General features: G+C 41.4%; 1 protein-coding gene across 3 annotated transcripts in view; it reads left to right on the top strand.

The window, feature by feature from the left end:
* Nucleotides 1–22,962, top strand: part of KANK1 (KN motif and ankyrin repeat domains 1) — a 1,631,365-nt gene that overhangs the window by 1,258,186 nt on the left and 350,217 nt on the right. For all 3 annotated transcript variants that reach the window (XM_044064327.1, XM_044064324.1, XM_044064326.1), the window contains one exon: nt 11,319–11,546. In XM_044064327.1, coding sequence (XP_043920262.1) covers nt 11,319–11,546 — 228 coding nt within the window. The remainder of the gene's footprint in view (nt 1–11,318; nt 11,547–22,962) is intronic.

The raw sequence follows: 22,962 nt of genomic DNA, 5'->3' as shown, positions 1-22,962 counted from the left end.
AGCCCATCCACTCACATGTCAAAACAAGAATAGTTGTCATATTTGTTACTTCCACTGCTTAAGAACGTAGGAACGGTTCCATTTCCTGATACTTTGGAACTGCCATAATTATCCTCTGCACCTTATAATATTGGCATACCGCATTAAGGCATTTAAGTGGTTTATTCCTACCTATTTGCTTGGTAGTGCTGCATGCAACATTACAGTTTAAAATACATTGGGGTGCTCTTGATTGCTTATGTTTACATTGATAAAAGATTTGTTAGTAGTGGAACCATCAGAATGGCTCCAAAACACGTGGAGACAAACCAAAAAGAAAATGGCACACTTGATCAGGTAGATAGAGTAAAATGCATTATACTATATAGTCCATTTTACTTCAGTTTTAACTCTGTAGTCCGTGTCTACCTGATCCAGCATACTTTTTACTTTCTAGTAGTGGAACCATAAATGTTTTGCTACAGTGTTTGCATTTGAAAGCAATTCTCTTCACACCTCTCAACTGTCCAGATTTTTGTAAAATGTATTTCTGCCTAATATTTTTGATTTGTTCCTCATAAAATGTGCGGTTTTCTGACAAGTCAGTAAGGATTGAAGTTAGTAAGTAATGACATACATTTGAGTTCAGACTGCATCTTCTTTAAAAATATATGCCAACACAAATCCTGCTATTCTAGCAAGTTTATAAGAGCAGTATTTCAATTTTTTCTCTATTTTTGGGATTTCCACTATTTTAGGCTTTGTTCAGATTTCTTGTGCTAAGACGTTGAAAGATATGGTCGTATTTAGTCTTAAAAGGCTTTGTGAGAATTGGACATCTTGAGATCTAGCTGTTTTGCCCAGCAGTAGATATTACTGCATTTTTTCACTGGATAAATGACTTCAGTTGCTTTTAAAATGTCGTCTATCTTGTAGAACATTTTTTGACATTTCTCAAATCTTTGTTTGAATTCCATACCACATTTCCTTCATTTAATGGCTGCTTTCTGGTCTTGCCATCCCCCTTTTGTTTTTTCTGAGACAGTAAAATGTGACATGCTTACCTTTCCATTTTACCAAGAACTTTTGAGTCAGTAGAAGACTATCACTCCTCCTACCTGTACTATGGTGTGATGACATACATACATTGAGTTTAGCATGGTGTGTTCAGCCTTTATACAGCTTTTTTTTTATTTTGTGCTAATGACAAATACTGAACCTCAGTCCTGTTTTCATACTTAATTTTTAAAACAGTAAAATACTAGTTTTACTTTGACTCACAGATCACAAGCGTAGACCCACACCCACACTGTTTTTACTGCGTGGGACAGAGAACAACATGTTGTAGTGCATTAAATGTCAGCACTTCAGCCTGTCACCTATACAGCTTGGAGGGAGGTTAGATGCTGGTTATGTCCTCCTCCTAATTCCACCTACTAGCTAGTCTTGTAGTCCTTACTGGTTGTCAGTTCCCCTTTAAGTTGATAGAGGGGTGGGAGTTCCAGTTGTACCTATTGGTCAACACTGAGAGAGGAGTGGGAGATGTGCAGCTTCATCCATCACCTTGAGGGAGGTGGAGTCTGTAGCGATTATCTCTTGTTGGACCTTCTTCAGCAAAACTCTACCTAAGTAGTTTATGCAGAGTACTTTCTTGAGTCCACCCGGTACTATCTCAGTGGCTGCACGTAGGACCTAAAACCCTCCACAGACCTACCCTCATTTCATGTACGGCTTGCCTGTTTGAGTAGAGGAGATTTCTGCTTCTTTCTGCACCATTTGGGTCCACTGGGTCAACCCAGATGTGAGACCTTTGTTAGATCTTTGATGGTGTTTTTTGGGAGCCTTCCTTACCGGTGCTGGAATGTACCTGTAAGGAGCATAAGCTGACGCTAGTGTTAGTCCTTTACTAGTGTTTTATGACTGAATGCCTCCTCTGCCAAGCACTCACTTGTTGCAGTCTGGTTATGTGCACTGAACAAGCCCACATCATGCCCATACCACCCTGGCCATCCACTGTGGACTGGACTTTAGGGTTAATTTCTAGAGGAAGGCAGAGGAGCCAATCAGTATTTAGATAAAAAAGGCAAGGACTTCTTGGTTATCCCTCCGACTTCAGCAAGGTGGAAGCATCAGGATTATATTCCCAGGAGTATAAATGCCCTCTCTATGTTACTTGGAGGAGTGACATCTGACCAAGCTTCTCTTCGTAGACAGATTTCCCCAGTCCATTGTATATGTTAGGTTCTGGAGACTACAGCACCATTGTACCTTATAAGGCATCTAAGACTGGAAATGGTTGGTAAGAGGGTTTTCCTCGTATGCCACACTGGTGTAGGCTCTGGGATATTATAGCCATGGCAAACCCAGTTAAGACCTAGTGGGTATTCAGGCTCAGAACCTCTGTATAGCATCCATTCTACTGTTCCATTCACACACCTTGAAGATGCAGGTTTTGTAGTTGAATCTGAAACAAAACTGGTAATAGATGTCACACATTGTAACTGAGCTGTAGAGTGATGTAAAATTCCCACCAGTGTCATTGTGTAGTGTGGCTGTGCCTTTCTGCAGCAGAACCCACTACAACAGCTGATATTTGGTACTTTCTGGACAGATTGAGATAATCACCTTGGCTCTTCCAAGGTGCCAGAAGTGTGAATTCCCCAGTAGAGGGGGATTCACTTAACTAGTGGAGCTGCAGGTAGTGGTCCTCACTCTGAGCCCACCACAACTGGAGCTGAGACTAGAACTCCACATCCTCTGATTACAGAATCAGGCTGTTGTATATACAGGAGCAGGTAAAGTGGCACACACTTGTACATCTGGTGAAAATAGATGATGAATGTCTGTACTAGACCTTAGACTAGTGCGTCAGCTTGACAGCTGTTCACATCCCAGAGAAGTTGATATGCTGTTGGACTGTGAGCAGGCATCTGCAGCCCTTTCTTGTATTTATAGGTTCATAGGTTGGTACTAGGCTATTGGCCATAGGGCCTATATAAGCCTAGCCATAACAATTCCCTGGCTATTTCCTCTCAAACTATTTACTTCCCTGGACCCTTGTCTAGCAGGGTGACTGACGTGATCCCCGGGGTGAATTTCCTTTCTCCCATCCAATTGTCAAGGTTCCTTTTGAAGAGGGCCAAAGAGGCACTCTGCTTGACATGTATGGGCAGTCTATTCCAGAGTCTGGGGAGTCGCTGGGTCAGGAACCTATCCCTCCAGCATGTTTTGTTTATTGTGATGACAAGGTTTAGATCCCTGGAGTGTGTGTCTCTGAGGGATTGGGATTTCCTTAAGTGTAGCATGTCCAACAGCTCTGGGTTTGACATGGCCTTGTATGTTAAGCAGAGATTGCCTCTAAGAAGACGATATGTGACAGAGTATAGCTGGATTTTTTAAGGCGGTCAGCATAGGGCATCTGCTTTAGGCCTGTGATTCTTTTAGTGAGGTATTTCTGTGGCCTTTCCAGTAGTTGCAGATGTCTTGAGAGGTACATAACAAACGGGGCGTTGTATTCTATAATGGGTCTAATGAAGGATGAGTACAGCGGGACAATGACCTCCTTTTTTCTGGATGAAAAGCCCTTAGTGATGAGGTGTGCCACATAGAAGGATTTCTTGACTGTTGTGGTGATGTGGTTATCGAAGGTGAGACCACTGTCCACCTGTGCCTCTAAGTCTCCTATCACACTTTCGGTGTTTAGTGTACTGCCACCTATGTGGTAATTCATGGGTACATGTTTTTTCCCAAAGGGGATAACTATACGTTTCTTGGCATTGAGCTTGAGCCCATGGCTCTGGCACCAAGCATATGTTTCTGTAAGGCCCTTTTGTAGAGTATCCACATAATTTGGGGATTCAATAATGGCTCCCAGTTTGCAGTCATCTGCGAACTTTGTTAGCCAGAGTCCCTTAGTGTTGGCCTGTACCTCAGAGGAGTAGATGCCAAACAAGAGCGTTCCCAGGAGTGAACCCTGAGGTACTCCACTTGTCATGTGTCTGGAGCTGGATTTGAAGTCGGCTACTTTTACAGTGTGGGTTCTGTCAGTAAGCCAGTTGGCAACCCATCGAGTGATGTAGGGATTAATGCCCAACTTAGTAAAGTCTTTCTATGATTCCAGAGTGGGGTATGGTGTCAAAGGTATTGGCGAGGTCCATATAGGCTGTGTGGACCACCTTACCCTCATCCACGGCTCTGGAGACTGATTCGAAGAAGTCAGTCAGGTTCAGTAGACAAGATCGGCTCTTCACGAGCCCAAACTGGGTGGGGTCCAGTGTTTGAAGGTTGCCAATGTCTTTGTTTATAAGTTCCATGATAATACGTTCCATGGCCTTGCAGATCAGGCTCGTCAGGATAACTGCAGCTGTGCGCCACTCAGTGGGCACGAAGCCTGAGGTGAGGAAATGATTAAACATGACAGTTAGATGAGGTGTAAGTTAATTTTGTAGTTCATGTAATACACAGCCCGGGATGTCTTCGGGTCCCATGGATGCTGTATTCTTAGCTTTGGAGAGTGCGTTTTTTATCTGTGTTGCTGTTATTACCGGAATTTGGCAATCTTCCGGTATTGAGATGGGCTGTTTAGGGGGTGGGTGGGGTGAAGTTGGCACTGAATTGATCTGCCAGGATATTGGCAATATCCTTGGGATCAGTATATTTAATGCCATTCTGTTGTAGATCTGAGCATTGCTATTTAGATTATTGACATAGTTATAGAATGCCTTGTGGTTGTCTTTGGAATCTTTGGCAATTTTATTTTTATAACTAGCTTTGGAGGATTTTATGAGGGATCTCAGCTTCTTACTGCGGCTGGTAAGTGAGTTTTTTGCATTCTGGGATTTTCCTCTTTTCTGCAACAGTTTCTTCCTTTTGTTGTAAAGTTTGTTTATGGCAGGGGACCACCAGATTGGCTTCCTTGTTTTGAAGGAGAGTATCTTGGTTCTATTTGGGATGGCACGATTCATGCATGAGTGGATGTGCTCGTACAGTGCCTTAGTGTAGGATTCAGCAGTCGAACTTTCAGTTCCCGTCTGCCTGAGTGTCATGAAGTTTGTCACTTCTGACTTAAGTAGCATGAAGTTGGCTTTGGAGAAGTTTTTTTATGTTCTGTATGGTTATGGTCTTCCAGATGTGAACCGCAGTGGAGACTGGAGTTCTCCTAATGTTATGGTCAGCCTAACAAAGCAAGGGAGAATTGATGATGGAGAGAAAAGTTCTGTATGTTTTTAACTCATGCCTCTCATTACAAAATTTGCAGATGATGAAGCAAAGCTCATCCATGTTGCCCTCCAGTGGCCAAAACAGGGTATGGTTTCAGACTCTGAGGCCCCTAGTAGTATGGGAAACTGTCTCAGTACTACCCAAGGAAGCTTGAAACTGTCTCAGTACTACCCAAGGAAGTCTCCCTTGCTTGGAACAGTAACTGTCTCCACTTCACGGTCCAAATTCTTCTTTGGATGTTTTCCTTCCAGCTGATCTTCTTGCAGGGCTATCAAATGTGATTGAAGTGGCAAGAAAGCTTTCCACTCATCAGTTGTTTCATGGATTGGTACTAGGCTAACTGCCCTTGTGGGCATTTTAAGCCTAGCCAAATACCCCCATATGAGAATCAAACCCTGTACCTTGTGTCTGTAAGGTAAACAGCTTAACCATTATGCCAACCTCCCACAGCCTCTAAATGGTAGACATTCTTCAGTTTTTTTTTTTATTTATCTCTTGCTTACTTGTACTCTACGGGTGTCAGGTATTTTATATTCATGTTTTGTATTTCAGACATTTATACATAACATGACCTTTTGGGGGGCAAGTCTCATGCCTAGCATTGACTAGTTAAACAAGTTCCTAAAGGGATTCTGCATTTTCTCCCACATCTGAAGAACCCAGCTCTTTGTAGGAATTTGAATTTTATGACAGACATGTCTGCCTGTTTCCTGCCCATTTGAATGAGCTGTTTTGGTACCTCTCTCTCATATATTTTTTGTTATTTTTGGTGGCCTTCACTTGTGTTTACAGGATGTTAGCTTTAGGAAACTGTTTGGTATTTCGTAAGTGTTGTATGTTTCTTAAGGTCAACATATATTTCTTTTTAATCATGGGAGCAGAATTGTCCTTAAACCAGTCTGTCTATTTTCTTTGTAGAGGCAATATCCAGATTGTGGGGGGGTAGAGATCTTTATTCCTGGACAAGTATTGTAGCTCAAGTTTTAATGGAGGACAGTGCACAAATACAAGAATAGCTGTACCCTTCCTGGATGTGTCCAGTCCTTCATCAAAGTAATTTCTTATGTGGTCATTTGTGCTGCAGATATTTAATTGTAGGTTGTTTCTTGAAACATGATTCCTTGAGTTGGGCCTTCTTTGGCACCTCAATACTTCAGGGCTTAGCTGCCTGAGTCCTTTCATTTGGTTTGTTTTCCTAGTTCCAGTCACTTGATAAGTTTATTGTACAATGCCTGAGCTTTTTTTCAAAAGAGTTACCCAGTGTAGAAGGCCTCTGAAGTTGTATGCTAACAGGTACATATTCACTGTATCAGTAGACCTATGAAGAGGCCTGCAGCAGAGAGTGGTAGTTCCTTGTTTCTACTTTTTTTCAGATCAGTTTTCCTGTGAGGTGAGCAGTTATATATGATTTATCACCAGAGGCCCAAGGTGCAAGGTGTTAGGGGGCTTGATGGGTTGTTTTTGCAGTAGAAGCATACAGGAATGAATGCCAGTATTGTATTTGTGGTCACTGCTTTAGCACTGAAGAGCTTTGTGCATGGTATTCTAACTGTAGCAAGTAGCTCTTACAGTTTCAAGCAGAATATTTTTCTTTGCAGTCCTCAAGTCGTAGTGAGGACCTTTTTGAGGAGCAGGTGCTAGATAAGCAAGTTACGGCCCTGTTTTTTTAATTATTTTTTTTATTTTTTATAGCTCCTGTTTTTTTTTTTTTCATCTTGTCTCACAGGTTGAGCTTATTTAGAGGATAGGAACTGGAGTTGATTCATTGCATGCACATCTAAGCATAGGAGCTAAGGAAAATTCATAAATCTGCTGAGTTGGGGATATCAAAAGAAGTAGCAACATTTACCAACCTCAAAAGGTTTCTTGCCCTGTCGGTTTATCTGTGGAAAAGCATTTTTCATTGTTGTAATATATTTTCAAGGGTTTTTCAATATTTGCATTTTTATCCACGTAACCTTGCTTAATTTTCCTCAGAGAAAGGGTGCCTTGAGTGCCATGCCCAAATTTCTGCTAAAGGTAGCATCTAGATTTACTTTACTTCTACTAGCCCCCATATTCCTTCTGATGTACAACTAGAATGGATGTCATTTTGTTATTCAAGTACATTGCACAATTTTGGAGTCCTGTTTGGTCATCCAGACATCCAAAATGAAAGATCTGTTAGTTAAATGGCAAGCAGAGGAATCCTAGAAACCTTTTCTCTGAAGGTCACAAACTGGAACGGACAGTACTTGTGTATTTAGTTTACTTGTCGAGTTCCACACTAATAATACTGAAAGGTAGGTAGTAATGAAGTGCAGTTGAAATGTTAAACAGCTTAGTAATTGCAGGTCATTTACAATCACAGGAGCTACAACCCAGTGTCACAAAGTGTCAAGGTAGTGTATGACAGAAGAATGCCAAAGAAGCTGAAAAGTAAGGTGTACAAAACAGTGGTGCAGCCTATACTACTGTTCAGTACACAAATAAGGGCAGTGAAGGCAGCCAAAGGTGATGGAGATGAAGTGCTTGAGATGGGTGGTAGGATGCACACTGTGAGAGAGACGAAGAAATAACACCAGAGCAGAAACCGAAGTAGCTCCAGTTGCACAGAAGGTTCAAAGAGAACATAGTAAGTGGTTTGGGCACACGTGCAGCAAATCAGAAGACAATCTGATGAAGATTTGGGAGAGACAGGAAGCAGGGGGGAGGGGATGGATTGCATGAAAGAAGCCCCGTGATAGTCTGACATGACCATTAAAGAAGGTAGAGTATCATTGAAACAAGAAGGATGGCAACACTTAAAGCACCCTAATCTCTTGTAGAAAATTGGGGAAAAGGGGACTGATAGTGATGTATAAGTACTGAAAAACTTTTGATGTTTTTTAAAGTAAGTAAAATTATTCACAAAAGTGTAATAAGTCCCTGAATTGTTTGTACCTCATCTTCAGAGCAGCAGTTTACCAGGTACTAAAGCATACATTATTCAAAAAATATTACAAACAGTTACTGAAAATAGTGTTACAGATGTACAGTGAAGGTGATGCATGTAGTATTCTTAGAGTGGTGCAAAACCTTTCTGCACCCCTGCAGGCTAAATATACTAAGTCCCAGACTGTACTTGTGTCATGGTAAAGGGGCTGCTTAATTTTTTTTTTTTTTATGGAAATCCAAATATTCCCTCTAACCCTGAGATAATGTGACCATGGAGCTGATATGTTGGTATAACTACAGTATATAGATTGTAACTTTTTGTACCAACATAGTTGCACATGCCTTCTTAATGAAGCCTTTGTAGTTTGTTTAGTTCAAGTTTCAGACCCTTAATGTTGCAAACTGTTATATACACTGTGATCCTCTATAGACCAGGTTATGGCTGAAAAGGGTATTTGGGTGACATTAAACCAATTAGAAAAGGGTCTTTGGACCAGTTCTTCTACTCAGTAAACAAATGAATCATTTTCTTTTAATTTTACTGTTACCCATTTAACTGCTGTATTTTTTATGATTTATTTTTTCTTGTATGTTTACTGGATAGGCTAAGTGGTTGAGCAGACCCTTTTCAGTGTTTGTCTTCCTATTTGTTTTATGTTTATCATATGATTTGGTAATAAAGTAATTCTCTGATGTTTTAAAACTAACCTTTACACCACTGCATGTCATGCATAAACTGATGAACTGTACTTTTGCTCATCATTAAATGTTTTCGGCTTCCTGTATGAGAAAAATAATTTTAAAATCTGTATTTTCCATACATTGATGTCACTGGCATTACATTCATAGACTTTAATGGCCGCATGAGCCCAAAAATTAATTTGTCCCTTGCCGCCTCATAGCAAGAGGTTCTCCAGTTCGATTCTCTGCTGGGTGCCTTCTGTGCAGAGTCTGCATGTCCTCCCTGTGGTCACGTGGGTTTCCTCTGGGTGCTCCAGTTTCTTCCCACATCCCAAAGACATGCTGTAGGTGGATTGTACACTTCAAATTGGCCCTAGGTGTGAGTGTGTGTGTACATGTGCCTTCTGTGGAAGGTTGGGCACCGGGCTGGCACCTCGGCACCATAAAACTCCACTGCCAATCAAGAGCGGACAGGTGATTCGCTGTGGTGACCCCTAACCGGGAAAAAGCCAAAAGAAGAAGAAGAAATGTCTATGGGCACATCTCATTCCATCTCAAAGTTATTTCATGGTAGGAAACACATGGATTAATAAAAAGTTTACAAAGCTTTCTATTACAAAAAAAAAAAAAAAAAAAAAAACTTGAGTGCTGCAATGTATATATGAACATCAGAAAAAACACTTTAGTAAGTTTGCTATTTTGTCATGTCATGTGGCTTTATTATATTTCATAAGAAATGCAAAGAGTCCATAGGTTGTATTCTGTTACTCCTTACAAGGGCAATGTGCCATTTTCCAGCCAGTTGTTGACCATTTGGTATATTTTTTGTTAGGACCCAGGAGTGTGTTAGATTGGCTGGGGGGAGTTGTGCCATTTCCAAGAAGTTTTCAAAGAAGTGACTGCATTTATTTCCAGCATATTTCTTGTGAAACATCTGTATTGTTGCTGCATGGAATCTCTTAGTAAATCAAGTTAAGTAAAAAAAAAATCAAGTAAAAAAGGATTTTTTTTACATGACTTACTTTACTTGATTTACTAAGTTTAAGAGATTTATTTTAAATTTTGTAACAGTTAATGCCAGTACTAGGTTCACATTGTTTCAAATATGGGGAGTGTTTTTGTATAGTTATTCCACTGAGGACACCTGGTGAAAAGTTTCTTACAGTGTTTGTATTTTTTTTGGGGGGGGTAAGTGTGTGATACTTGGCTTACTGGAACTTTGAGGGCCTCTGCGAATTTTGTCTTGTCTTTAAATGTACATTTGTCCTTTAGCAGTATATCCTGAATGTACTCATTAAGTCTTGGTTTTGTTTAAGTTCCACAGAGTAAGACAAGTGGTGTACCCTGCAAAGTAAGGGGGTTGCTTAATGTCTTTTAAATCAGAAGAGTAACAGCCCTGTTTTCGTGGATGTGGGCTGTATACGTCTTGTCAACATACAGTCCACAAAGCTTCAGCTACATGAAACACACTGATCCCAGTTTCCTCTCAACAAAGTGAAGCACAGCAACAAAAAAAAAAAAAAAAAAGCATGGGCAAGCCCACCTACACCCCCACTGTGTGGCATTTTACTTATACTAACTGCATGGTCTCACAACCACAGAGGAGAGGAAAGCCAACAGAAAGTAGAACGTTGTTGGCTCATAAATGGAAACCATGCTGGCATGTCTTTTTTTTTTTATATGGGGCATCTCCATCACTGAGTTTAGCATTACGGAACTGAACTCTCCATGTTTGTACATTGTCCAGTTAACATCTGATAAAGGGGATGGGAAGGCTGGCACTGTGGATCTACAAAAAATGAATGCTGCAGAAAACCAAATACTTGGTTTTGGAAATGTGTGAATGATGAAAATAATTCCTTTTGTGATTTTTATTTTTCAGAGACGAGGTTTTGCTGTCCATCTTTTGTATTGCCTCCAACAGTCCACCCCACATTCTAGCCAAATAATTGCAGGAACATAAGGCGTATGGGTGCCACTCCTTTTAGAAATGGGGAAAGGTCAAACATTTGGCTCCCCCTATATTTTCTTTTTTGCCCAGCATGCTGGTCTGTATTTCTTGGTATTTCCGCAGCTTTCTAGTACATGACCTTGCGTAGCAGTAATCTTTTTGTCTAATATCAGGGAAGGAATAATACAGGCTGGCACCCTGCCTTTGTGACAGTAGAGTGGCATTGTAGTTGATCTGCCCACTGCATCCTCTTGTCAGATAATGCTGACTAACTTAACATATAGAAGCTTCTGAGTATAATTTATTTTTTAATTGGAACACATTTAGTTCAGTGAGTGGAGAACTTAAGGGACTAGGGATATCAGCCTTCTGAGGATCTCTCTTGGAACATCTGGCAGGTTATCTTTTGTTTGTATTGCTCTGGTCCTTTGAAACTGGCTGCATTCCTTGATTTGGTTGTGCAGTTCTGAGCTTATTTTTAATTTGTAAAATGTATACTATTAAAGTATTTAAATAAGTCAACATTTTCTGATGCATACCATTGACATCTATCTCTTCCCTTCTTCTTCAGCTATGAAACAACTTCAAGTGATGATTCAAGTTCAGAAGAGAGCTCTTCTACAGAGTCAGAGGATGAGTGTGAAGACAGAGAGTCATGTGAGAGTAAAGCAGGTAGAGACAAGGAAGTGGTAGATGTCTGTACTGTGTGCCCCAGGAAAGATGTTGAGGATACTGAAAAGGAATCTGAAGAGCAAGAGGAGAAAGAGGGAGAAGTCGGAAAAGTAGAAATTACAGAGAGGTATGTGTATCTTCTTTTTTCACATTCATGTTTTCTTTTGGAAGAAAATGTAGCATTTTCAGAAGTGTATCATTCCCATTAGTTATCATCAGTCCTATTTTCCCCATTTTTACATGCATTTGGGGTGTCACATCAACATTAGTCAAGTGACCCAGTCACCTAGAGCCGATGTTTACAATACCAAGTGGCTATCCTTCACGTTCAAGTATTGTTAACTAAAACATACTAGTGTGCCCACCATTTTTGAATGCACCATTTATAAAAATATGAAGTTTTATTTGTGCAGTAATATACCTTCTCTTTACCATAGTGCAAAGAGCCTGAGAGTTAATGACTCTAAGCAGAAATAATTAACTAATAATACCAGTTTTGCTAGGTTTTACATACGTTTGCTCTGCCTGTACTGGTGAAACACACATTTGTGAGTTACAAGTTTTTGTACAAAATCCCTATACATATTCACATACCAGCTGAGTTAGCTGTTTAAACTCATCAGAAGGAGGAAGAATGGGCTAGAGCCTCAGAGCAGTAAGTAACCTGTGTGAAAATGAGCCAGTTTTCCACCTGAACCTCTGAGGCATATCAAGACATCTTCCAGCCCTTTACTGGAGAAGGCCAGAATGCATTCTTCTGGATCTCTTTGAATGTTTCCTCTGCTGGTTTTGGTCAAGTTGGCAGCAAGCTTGATGCCAAGGTACAGGTGACACTTGTCATTCACCAGAGCTACAGATGGAGAATCATTAGTACGTGTAGCCTTGGTTTTATCTCTCTTGATTTTGTAAAATGCTGTCTGCCCAAAATAGTCCATCTCCTGAACAAAATGTCCCAGATTTCTGTCAGGATCAGCTAAATGAAGCATAGGATCAACTGCATAAAAGGCGATCTTTTGCATGCCATGGCTCAGTGTGTATCTGGACAAAGGGAGTCTGTTGTAGCCTAATTTCCAAAGGTTCCAGGTAGACTTCAAACATCAATGGGGACAGAAGTCATCCTTGTCTGGTGCCGCAATGAATTTTAAATGTCAGTGAAAGACAGGGGGGAGGTCAGATTTTAACCCTTGTATTTGCATATGTAACTAAATCCCTGTGCAAGAAAAGTCAGTTTATCTTTGAGGGCATTCTTATATTAGTAGGGAGTCACACACTGTTGCCTAGTGTGTTATTCAAAGTCTACCTGAATCATTGCTACAGGGTGTGTGTGTGTGTGTGGGGGGGGGGGTTGCTGTGAGTTAGCAGATAGTTTGACAATACTACTGGGCAATATTGTAGGTTAAGAAACAAGTGACTGTGTCTTTTGAGACTAAAAACTTGTCAATCCTAGACCTGGAGAGATACCTGGAGGAAAAACAGGTAAATATATCTCTGGTAGGAGGCAGAACCTTATGCAATATCCTCCATCTCTATCATGCATATCGTCTGTCCTTATTGTGTGCATCCTCCATCCCTATCATCTCTATGTATGTTTACATGTTTCCCTTCTGCTGGGATCCAAAATTGTCTAAGGCCTGAGAAAAACTTTTCCAAAGAGAATATCATATTACTGTTACCCCTCCACCAAGTAATCATTCCTCTCCTGGAATTGCCATCCTTTCTCTCCCCTCCTTAAAGTTTTATATTTTTTAAGTAACCCGTTGCCATCCAGTTTGCAGTGGTTACATATATGCTATTGAATAAAATGACAGACAGATGCACATAGGTCACTGCAAAAACACACAGTCATTTATTTTCTAAACCAGTAAGCACTTTTCTCCTGATTATCATAAAAAATCAGCAAAACAATTCCAAGCTAAATAAGTATTCAAAATTCAAGCATAAAATCATGTAATGAAAAAGTAAAACCTTTTTTAAATTGTAGTTTCATCGCCTGTAAGCTTTTTTTATGAATGGTTTTAGCATAAATGTTAGTGTCACTTTAAGAAATGAATTTCAGGAAGTCATTTGACTGCTCACTAGCTTTTAAATTTCCTGTGTTTGTTACCTTGCAGTATCTGATGAAGTCTTTTATGATAATCAAGATGAAAGCGTTAAATGGCAGTGTGTGTTTGCAGTGACCTACATGCATCCGTGTATCATTTTATTCATTGGTTTGTTGTTTTTTTCAGCTGTTTTACATATATATGCTATTCACAGCCCCAGTGTATTTACAAAGTGTTTAGCTCCATTGTTTGCACATGTCAGAAAGAAAAAAAAATTATCAACTTCATATACCTGGATGATGTCTGATTGGGACCTCACTCAGGAATTTTTGGTGCACCATGCAAGTTTAACAATTTCTCATAATAAATTACAAAAAATACTTTTCTAACCCATTTGACTTCATTGATCTTTTAAGGATTGTCATAGACTCTTTTTTGGATAAAGGTCATTTTACCTGAGGAAAAATGGGAAATTAAGAAAGTGTTAACATTTTTCTGTCAAAAACAAGCTGTTACGAGGCAGTACTTGCAGAGTCTGAACTAGAGGTCCTTTTCATTTTCCTGGATCCCTATGCAAGGCAACGCATGAGGAGATCTCCCTGGACTCGCAGGAATATCTGAAACCAGTCATCAAATTCATTTGAGGCAGTGATCTGATTTTTACATTAATCTGTTCATCTATTCATCCATCCATCCATCCATCCATCTGCAACCCTTTTTCCCATTTTTTTGAATGGTGTTGGAGTGTTATATCAACAGTGACAGTCCTCTAGAGCCAGTGTTCACATTGCCAAGTAGCTAACCCTTGCAAAAATGTAATATTTTTTTTTCTTTATGATTTCTAATTTTAATTCAACAACATTTTCACTCAAATGACAGTTCAGCCATTTGGTTTTAGTGTTTTGAATTTCAGCCAAATGTGACTTGTTCAACTTGCATTGAATTATGTAAAATGTGCATTAGACTTTAACTTTAAAATTGGGACGCACAATATCTGAAAAGGATTATTTAAACATGCAGGGGGTTGATCAATAAAATCAAAAGGCAGTCACATCTACTTTTATGTTACAGAGAAATGTAACCCTGACTTTGACCTAGAGCCAGTCAGTTACTTAGACGTTGCAGGAGTTAGCCAAGGAGAAAGCAGCCAGTGTTTGTTTACATGGCTGAGGGTGGCTTCTTGATCTATGACATTGGTGGCTGCTTGTGGAATCTAGGAAAAATGTGGTGTGATGTGCATGCAAGCATTGACAGTTAAACCTGGTGTTGTACTTAGGGTGATTGTGCTTATATATGCACACATGCACCAAAATGTCCCAGCACTGCAGTCCCTACTTTGTTGGAGCATGAAGTCGAACAACAGGAGGTGGATTACTTAGAACAGAGTAACAGTAATCTTAGAAAACAATTTCAGTGATAAACTGCTGCACAGTATTAGGGTAGTTGAAGTTTTCAGGTGGGCTGTAACTCCATATTTAAGAGTATGAATATTGTGTCAGGCACTAACTAGGAAGGAGCACTCTGAAGAGAGCATGCCTGGCCATCTCTCTAATAGAGAATTGGGTTTTAGACAGGTTTGGGAAACAGTTGTATGCTGCTTCGACTTTTGCACTTAAAAGCTGAATTACATAGTCATTTGATATGTTTCCAGAGGGACTTGACAAAGGAACTGACAAAGTCCCAATTGGGTAACTTACCAGCGGACATCCAAACATCAGTAGAGTCCCATTTGGCTACCCCCTAGTTAATGTCAAGTGTATCCATGCCTCTTCTTTCCAACTCAGTATATGGTACAGCCTGGGTAGCAGGCACCAGCATTTCTATTCATTGATATGCCTGGGCGATTTCACAGAAGGCTTCAAGACCTCTTTCATCAGTGCACCCTTTGACAGCTCAACACTCTTCAGGTCTAACATGAAGGAAGCTCTTACCAGGAATAAGCAGGAAGGCAATACCATGTCTGCAGTTGGAATACTCTTCCACCATTCAGAGGACCTTCTGCTGAAACCAGAAAGGGGAAAAAAAGCTTTGATTTCAAAAATCTTGTGGTTTAGGCCAGGACACTCCTACAAACAGACCTCCCCAAGGCAGGGGGGAGTAACTTCAATGGACATTAACCTAGAGGCAGAGAAGGACTGCAGAATCAAGGGTTTCACTCTCTTTTCACAGAGAAAAACCTACCAGTGCTCCTGAAAGGTTTCTTGACTGCCGCACTCTGGAGGCAGTCGAGGGCAAGGGCACCTATCCCTGCACAAGCAAGCCTGGCAGGCCATCTCTCAAGATTCCTGGGTTAGGATACATTGTTCCCTTTGTTTCTCTCAGGAAAAGCAAGAAGACTCCAGACATTCCAGTCAGGTGGAATTTCAACAACATAGGTCCAAAAGCTTCTAGAAAAGAGGGTCATCCAACAGGTCCCCACAGATCATTCAGGATCCGGAGTCTATGTAAGGTTCTTTTTTTGGTAAAATAAAACAGTGACACAACAAAGGCTGCAGTCTCCAAGTCAAAAAACTTTACTAGTGCACATAACACAAGCACTTTCACTGGTTTGCTTCATCAGGTGTAATAGAGACACTAGAAAAACACACCTTAAATACACCTCCCTATCACGTTAAAATCAATTAGCATTCATTTCAGCAATATTTAAAGGTAAAATACACAAACTAAAAAACATGCATAACAAGCATAGACATATTAATATCATGAACATATTATCATGATATTAATATGTGGCTGGGCCATTCCAAAACTTTCTTTTCTGGTGAAGCCATTCTTTTGTTGATTTGGATGTATACTTGAGGTCATTGTCATGTAGAAAGGTGAAATTCCTCTTCATCTTCAGGTTTCTAGCAGATGCCTGAAAGTTTTGGGCCAAAAGTGACTGGTATTTGGAACTGTTCCAGCTGAAGAAAAGCAACTTCAAAGCATGATACTGCCACCACCATGCTTCACTGTGGGGATGGTGCTGTTCTGGTGATGCAAAGTGTTGTTTTTGTGCCAAACATACGTTTTGGAATTGTGGCCAAAAGTTCAACCTTGGTCTCATCAGACCATAACACATTTTCCTACATGCTTTTGGGAGACTTGATGTATTGTTTTTTCGAGTTTTAGCCAGGCCTGGGTGTTTATCTGTGTAAGAAAAGGCTTCCGTCTTGCAACCCTACCCCATAGTCCAGACATATGGAGAATATGGGAGATTGTTGTCACATGTAGTACACAACCAGTACTTGCTAGAAATTCCTGCAGCTCCTTCAGTGTTGCTGTAGGTCTCTTGGCAGGTTCCCTGACCAGTTTTCATCTTGTCTTTTCATCAATTTTGGAGGGAAGTCCAGTTCTTTGCAACGTCACCGTTGTCCCATATTTTCTTCACTTTTCATGACTGTCTTCACTGTGTTCCATGGTATATCCAATGCTGTGGAAATTTTTTTGTACCCTTCTCCTGACTGATACCTTTCAACAATGAGATCCCTTTGATGCTTTGTAAGCTCTCTGCGAACCATGGCTTTTGCTGTAGCAGGCAACTGAGTAAATGTCAAGAAAATCCTACTAGGACAGCTGAAATTGATTTGGGGTTAATCAGAGTCTCTTTAATTGATGGCAGGTGTGTACCCAAGAAGACTGAATGCTGTAATTAAATCAAAAGGTGCTTCAACAAAGTATTAGTTTAAGGGTGCAACCAGCTTATTGTACATTTTTTTAATTTTTTTAAAGGTGGGAAACGTTTGAAATGATTTATTGTGGTCTCATTTTTTTATATCACAAAAACCTGGCATTTTAACAGGGGTGTGTACAGTTTTTATATCCATTGTAAAACAGTAATGACACTGTAAGCCATTGCTGTAACTCCAGTTCAGCATAAGGGACTGGAAGTGCCTCCGTAACACTCACTCAACTAGAACTCATCAGAAAAAGGTGGGGGGGGGGGCTGGATGGGTGGGAGGTTGAGGAAGAATGCAAATGGGCAACACAGATGGAACATTATGGTGGGTACATAACTTCTTTATCTGATGTCAATTTTCATTCATCCCTCGAGCAAAGGGACAGTCCCCAGCTACCTAAGTCCTTGGGTGGACAGTAAGGAAGGATGTTCCTGAGTACGTTCGTGCTGTACACTGCTCTTCCCCTCAAGACCATTTCCAGTTTGTAATGAGCGATAAAGATATGGTGATTGGACCCAAGTAGCAGCTGAACAGATATCATCCATGGATGCTCTGAACTGGCATACTGTGGAAGTAGCCATAGACCTAGTTGAATGTGTCTTCAATGCTTTTGGTAAGGCAGGATTCAATCTGTTGTAAATTAAAGAAATTAAATCTATCAGCCATTTAAATAGTTATTTTAGCAACTGGTTTCCCCAATGTGTTAAATGCAAAAGAAACAAAAAGTTTGCCCGATTTTCTTATCCCTTCTGTTCTGTGCAAATAGAAACAAAATTGTTTATGAACATCCAGTAAATGTAACAAGTATTCTTTCTTATTTGTGAAGTTGGGAAAAAATACAGGCAAGTGAATGGCCTGATTAATGTTGAATTCTGACATCATGTTAGACAGGAAAGAGGCATTGGTACACAGAGAGACTCTATCCTTGTGAAAAATCAAGTACAGAGGTTTGGAAGACACGGCCTGTAACTTCAAAATGCTCCTGGCAGATGTAATAGCCACTGAAAAGATGATTTTCCATGTCAAACACGTCAAATCACATGTAGCTGCTGGTTCAAAGGGGGAGACTGTGTTATGGCCTTAAGTACCAAGTTCCAATCCCATGCCGGAACGGGGTCGTAAGGGGGCCTGTGAAGCAGTGTGCCTTTCAAAAAGGCTTTACACAGCTTAGAAGAAGTTAAAGATGAATTTTGAAACCCCACATGAAAATTAGAAATGGCAGTGAGTTGAACTTTGACAGTAGATGCACTAGCAACCCATTGAATAATTTTGCCAAAAATTCAAGAATATAATGAATAGGAGCTGAAAAGGGGCCTAGTTGGTTTTGCTCAGCCCAATAAGCGAACAAATTTCCTCCACTTAGTTCTGTAGCTCTTTCTCATGGAGGGTTTGTGTGATGACAGGAGAATAGAATGGACAGGGGAAGAAAGCATGGGCTGCCTGGCTACGAACAGGTTGGAAAAACCATGCAGTCAATTTGAGATTTTGAAGGTCCGGGAGAACCAGGCCTGTTGGATGAGAGAGTAAGTCTGGAATTGGTTCAGAATTCAAGGGAGAAGCAGGAGTTGAGGCCACAAGAAGGAGAACCAAATTTGTCTAGGCCAATAAGGGGCAATGAGGATGACTGCTCTTCAACCTGACTGCTTTCTGAAGGAATTTGAGGATCAAAGGAGTTTGGGGATAAGCGTACAGGAGACCAGGGGCCAGTCGTGGAGTTGAGCATCCCTCAGTGGCTCCCTGGTGGGGGGAACAGGGAAAAAAAGCTGCTGCAGTTGTTGTTTAGGGGAAAAGCGAAGAGAGTGCAGCAAGGCTGGCTCCACTGCTGGAAGATGGTATCTGACACACTGTTGTTGAGGGACCACTCTTGAGGAAGTAGAATGGACCTGCTCAGTTTGCCTGCTATCACATTGGACTTGCCAGAATATGCATTGCAATCAGAAAGCGGTTGGAGGTGATTGCCCATTGCCACACTGTTAGGGCTTCTCGATATAAGGGGTAGGACTTGGTTCCCTCTTGTTTGTTGATGTGCCAAGCCACTGACATGCAGTCATTCCGAGAGAAAGGGAGTCTTGGAATGCCTGCAGTGCCAGCAGCACCACCCTCCTCTCCAGAGCATTGATATGCAAGTTGGCCTCTTTTGGGGACCAAATGCTTTGGACTGTCTTGCCCTGGAAATGCCGACCATCTAATCTGGAAAGAGTCCATGGTCACTATGCCCTTGGGTTGAGGGAGGACGAAGGGATGACTTTGTAAAGTTTGCCGTAACTGCATCCTCCAGGAAAGGTATCAATTGCAAACCTGAGAAATCCTTATTTTCATAGACATGGGCTGAGAGATCATCAGCCATTGGGCCTGAAGCATCCACTGCAGAATCCTCATGTGATATCTTGCAAAGGGCAGAAGGATCATTGCTGCTAGCATTGACCCCAATGCCTGAAGAGCCAGCTGTGCTGAAATCCTGGTACTGCAGATTATTTTCCTGACCTGCGACTTTGTCTGTAGTCTCAACATGGGAAGAGATGCTAACATTGACCGTGTGTTGAATATTGTCCTTATGAATTCCAGTAAGTACCTTCTGGGTCTCCTGTTCATCTTGATGTGGTAGTATGCACCCAAGTCTGTCACGCACATCCAATCGTCCTTGCTCTGAAAGGTCAAAATGGAATGAACTGTGACCATCTGGAAAACTGGTGTGTCGAACTGCTGTATTTAGCATGCTGAGATGAGAAAATATCTCTCCAGTCCCATTTTCTTTGGCACTAAAAATAATCTTGAGTAAGTTCCAGACTCTGTATGATCTGGAGGGACTTCCTGGGTGACTCTATTTCTAGCAGCTTTTGTATTTCTAGTGCTCTCTGACTGGGTGGAACATCGGGGGTTCTCTTGGGTATAGGTGACATTTTGTTAAACTTCACCAGGCTTCCTGGTGTAGGGATAAGCGAGCTGTGACTGCCTCCAGAGGAAGGCAATCAGGCTTCTTCTCAGGAGCGCTGAAAGGGTCTGTTGGAAAAAGAATCCCTCACCCCCATTTTGCGGGCCTCCTCTGCCATGGGGACATCTTCTACCATAATCGCTCCCCCCTATCCTGGGAGAGCTACCTCCACATGTGTCCTGGAAAGGACCCTGCAATTTCTTTGAACCACATCTTATGACCTCCCCTTTGGTTCTTGGAAAAGGTCCACTTTGGGGTTGAAAAACATATGCCCACTGCAGACAGGGTCTTCCTATTCATCTCACACCTGGAGAGTTTCTTTCACTATGGGGCTAAACAAGGAGGAACCACCAAAAGAAGCATTGACGAAAGATGACTTAAAAGGCTCCACAAATTCACACAAGTGCATCCAGGCGTGCCTCCTAATGGAAATGCCTTAGTCCGCAGCCATCGAGGCACCATTTCTAGCATGCGAGATAAGCTTCATGGACGATATAGCAATCAGCTGAAGAATAGCCAAATGGGAGGCTACAGAAGATTGTGCCTCTCCAGTAAAGGTCCCTGTTAAAGAGTTGGAAAACTCCTTGATCAAGTCCCTTTGCAACCTTGTGAAGTGTGTCAAATCATTCAATTGGATGGTGAACTTTGCTGAAGCTTATACTTGCTTCCCAAACCTGTCCAGCACCCTAGACTCTGTGTTAGGGTGGTGGATAGAGGAACTCTGTTCCATGAATTTCTTTGTAGCTGCTGCCATGAACATGGCATCAACCAGTATACCCTTGCTCCAATGCCCTCTCCTGACTGGTAGAGCCAGAATCCTATCATGTTTTTTGGGGATCGGCTCAATCATATCAGGCTCCTTCCACACCCACCGAGATATCAGGTTAATAAGGTTATCAGTGGGCAGAGTGACCGAGGAGGTAGACGGGTCAGGTCTGAAGGCGTCCAGAAGCATTGACTCCTCAGGAGTCAGGTTTTGGGCTGACCAACCACCCTTCTGCCTTAGGATCTCAAGAATGTTTCCAAAGGAGACATCATCGGGTGGTGACTTGGGAGACCCTTCTCCCTCATCGAAGTTCGCTGTGACAGACTCGTGGGGAGTTTACATGATTCCTCTTGCATGTTTTCTTTCAAGAAACTTCTTCAGTGGGGTGTTCCAGAGAAGTGTCGAAAGAAATAACCATAGCCCACTGAGTAGACTGGAAGCTTCGGGCCAGCTGTCCCAGTGGAGTGGAGTAATGAGGATTACGGGGCACAGACAGATGAGAAGTCTGGGTTGGATCCAAGGATGTAGAGCCCACCTGCTCCACTGGAGCAGAGAATACCCTCTTCACAATCTCAACGACCAACTGCTCTGGAAAGAAGAAAGGCAAAGGAGCCGAGAGAGGGAGTCTCTGGCCCACTACTTCCCCCCACTCCAAGGGCCAGACACCTGAGGCGGAAGATGGAGCCAAACTGTCAAAGGCCAAAGTTCCAAGAGGAAGAGACGTCTCCAAAATAGTAGGAGTTGATCCCATGCCCCCCCCCCCAAAATCTGACCTGGAAACTTCAGCTCAGAGTGTCATCTGAATCCGAAGACGTCAGAGCCAGTACGCTCAGAGTAGTAGTCAGATCCGAAGAAGACAATCTTTTCAGGTCCAACACAGATGGACTGGGAGCACTCTGAGCCAGGGACTCTAAAACTACAGGTCAGGTTGGAGGCTAAACCACATTCATTGGATGAGTGAAAGGACGTTGTTCCTGATCCAAAGGGGTAGGAATCATAATGACTCTCTTCTAAAAATGCTCTGACAGATCTCAGGGCATACCTTGAATTTTAACAAGAGCTGATGCTTCCGATCTTCAGGCATGGTTTTCTCTTTCAAGGAGTTTTATAAATACTGACCGAACACTAGATACTATATCTCTTAACTTCTTTGCTCAAGAATTATGGACAAAGCCAAAAGTAATAGCAGAATAAAGGCTCAAAATCAGGACCATGTTGTAAATATTACTGTCATTCACTTAAAAAATGAAATAAAACATTTTGCATCAACATGCATTTTTGGACAGTAAGACGTATGCAACTCTGATGTCTGGATTTATTGACTGTAATCCTGAATGATTTACCAGCAAATCGAACATTTTATTAAGGAAAGAGCAAAATTACAGGGCAAAATCAGGGACATTGACAGGTATATATTACTCTTCAGTAAGGTAAATAAAAGTGACTTACCCTGCTGTTGTTTGATGACTGCGAAACAGCAGTCACTGATCTGGTTTGGCAGTACCAGTGTTGTAGAATGTATTGCTGTTTGCTGAAAAAAGTGTAAATTAGTTTTACCATGGTGCATGTATTTAAAAGTAACAAGCCAGCCATATTTTATTTCACTTATTGTCACAAACATAGAACTTACACATGATAGGTGTCTACCTTTGGTGATTTGGCAGGAAAAAGGTATGTGAAAGCAAGTGTTCATTGCCACTGGGGCGCAATGAGGAGTGCTGTCATCTCACAGTGCTTAGTACTGGTTGAGTTCTTGGTTATATTGAGTCTGCATGCACTCCCTGTATGTGTGTGTGTCTATCTAATGCTTTGGTTAACCCCGGTATCCTAAAAGCATGCTTCAGGTAAAATGTAATCACTCCCTTTTTCTTGAAGGTGACCACTCATGGTGTGTGTGTGTGTGTGTGTGTGTGTGTGTGTGTGTGTGTGTGTGTGTGTGTGTGTGTGCGAAAGTGTGTGGGTGTGTGTAAAATATCATTTATTTTTATCTTTGCATGCACACAATAATGCCAAGACACATATATTACTCTTCTGGGTAGCAGTAAAAAAATGCAGTTAAGAAATATTTATATTTCAAACTTAAGGCATAAAATACATCACAGAACATTCATACACTTAGATTTTCTAAGATTCTGGTGGCCCCA

Source organism: Protopterus annectens, chromosome 2.part2 (genome assembly GCF_019279795.1).
Source record: "Protopterus annectens isolate FY-2018-M chromosome 2.part2, PAN1.0, whole genome shotgun sequence".
Taxonomy (NCBI): domain Eukaryota; kingdom Metazoa; phylum Chordata; order Ceratodontiformes; family Protopteridae; genus Protopterus; species Protopterus annectens.
The sequence above is the reverse complement of the archived record's forward strand: the minus strand, read 5'-3'. Positions and strand labels throughout refer to the sequence as shown.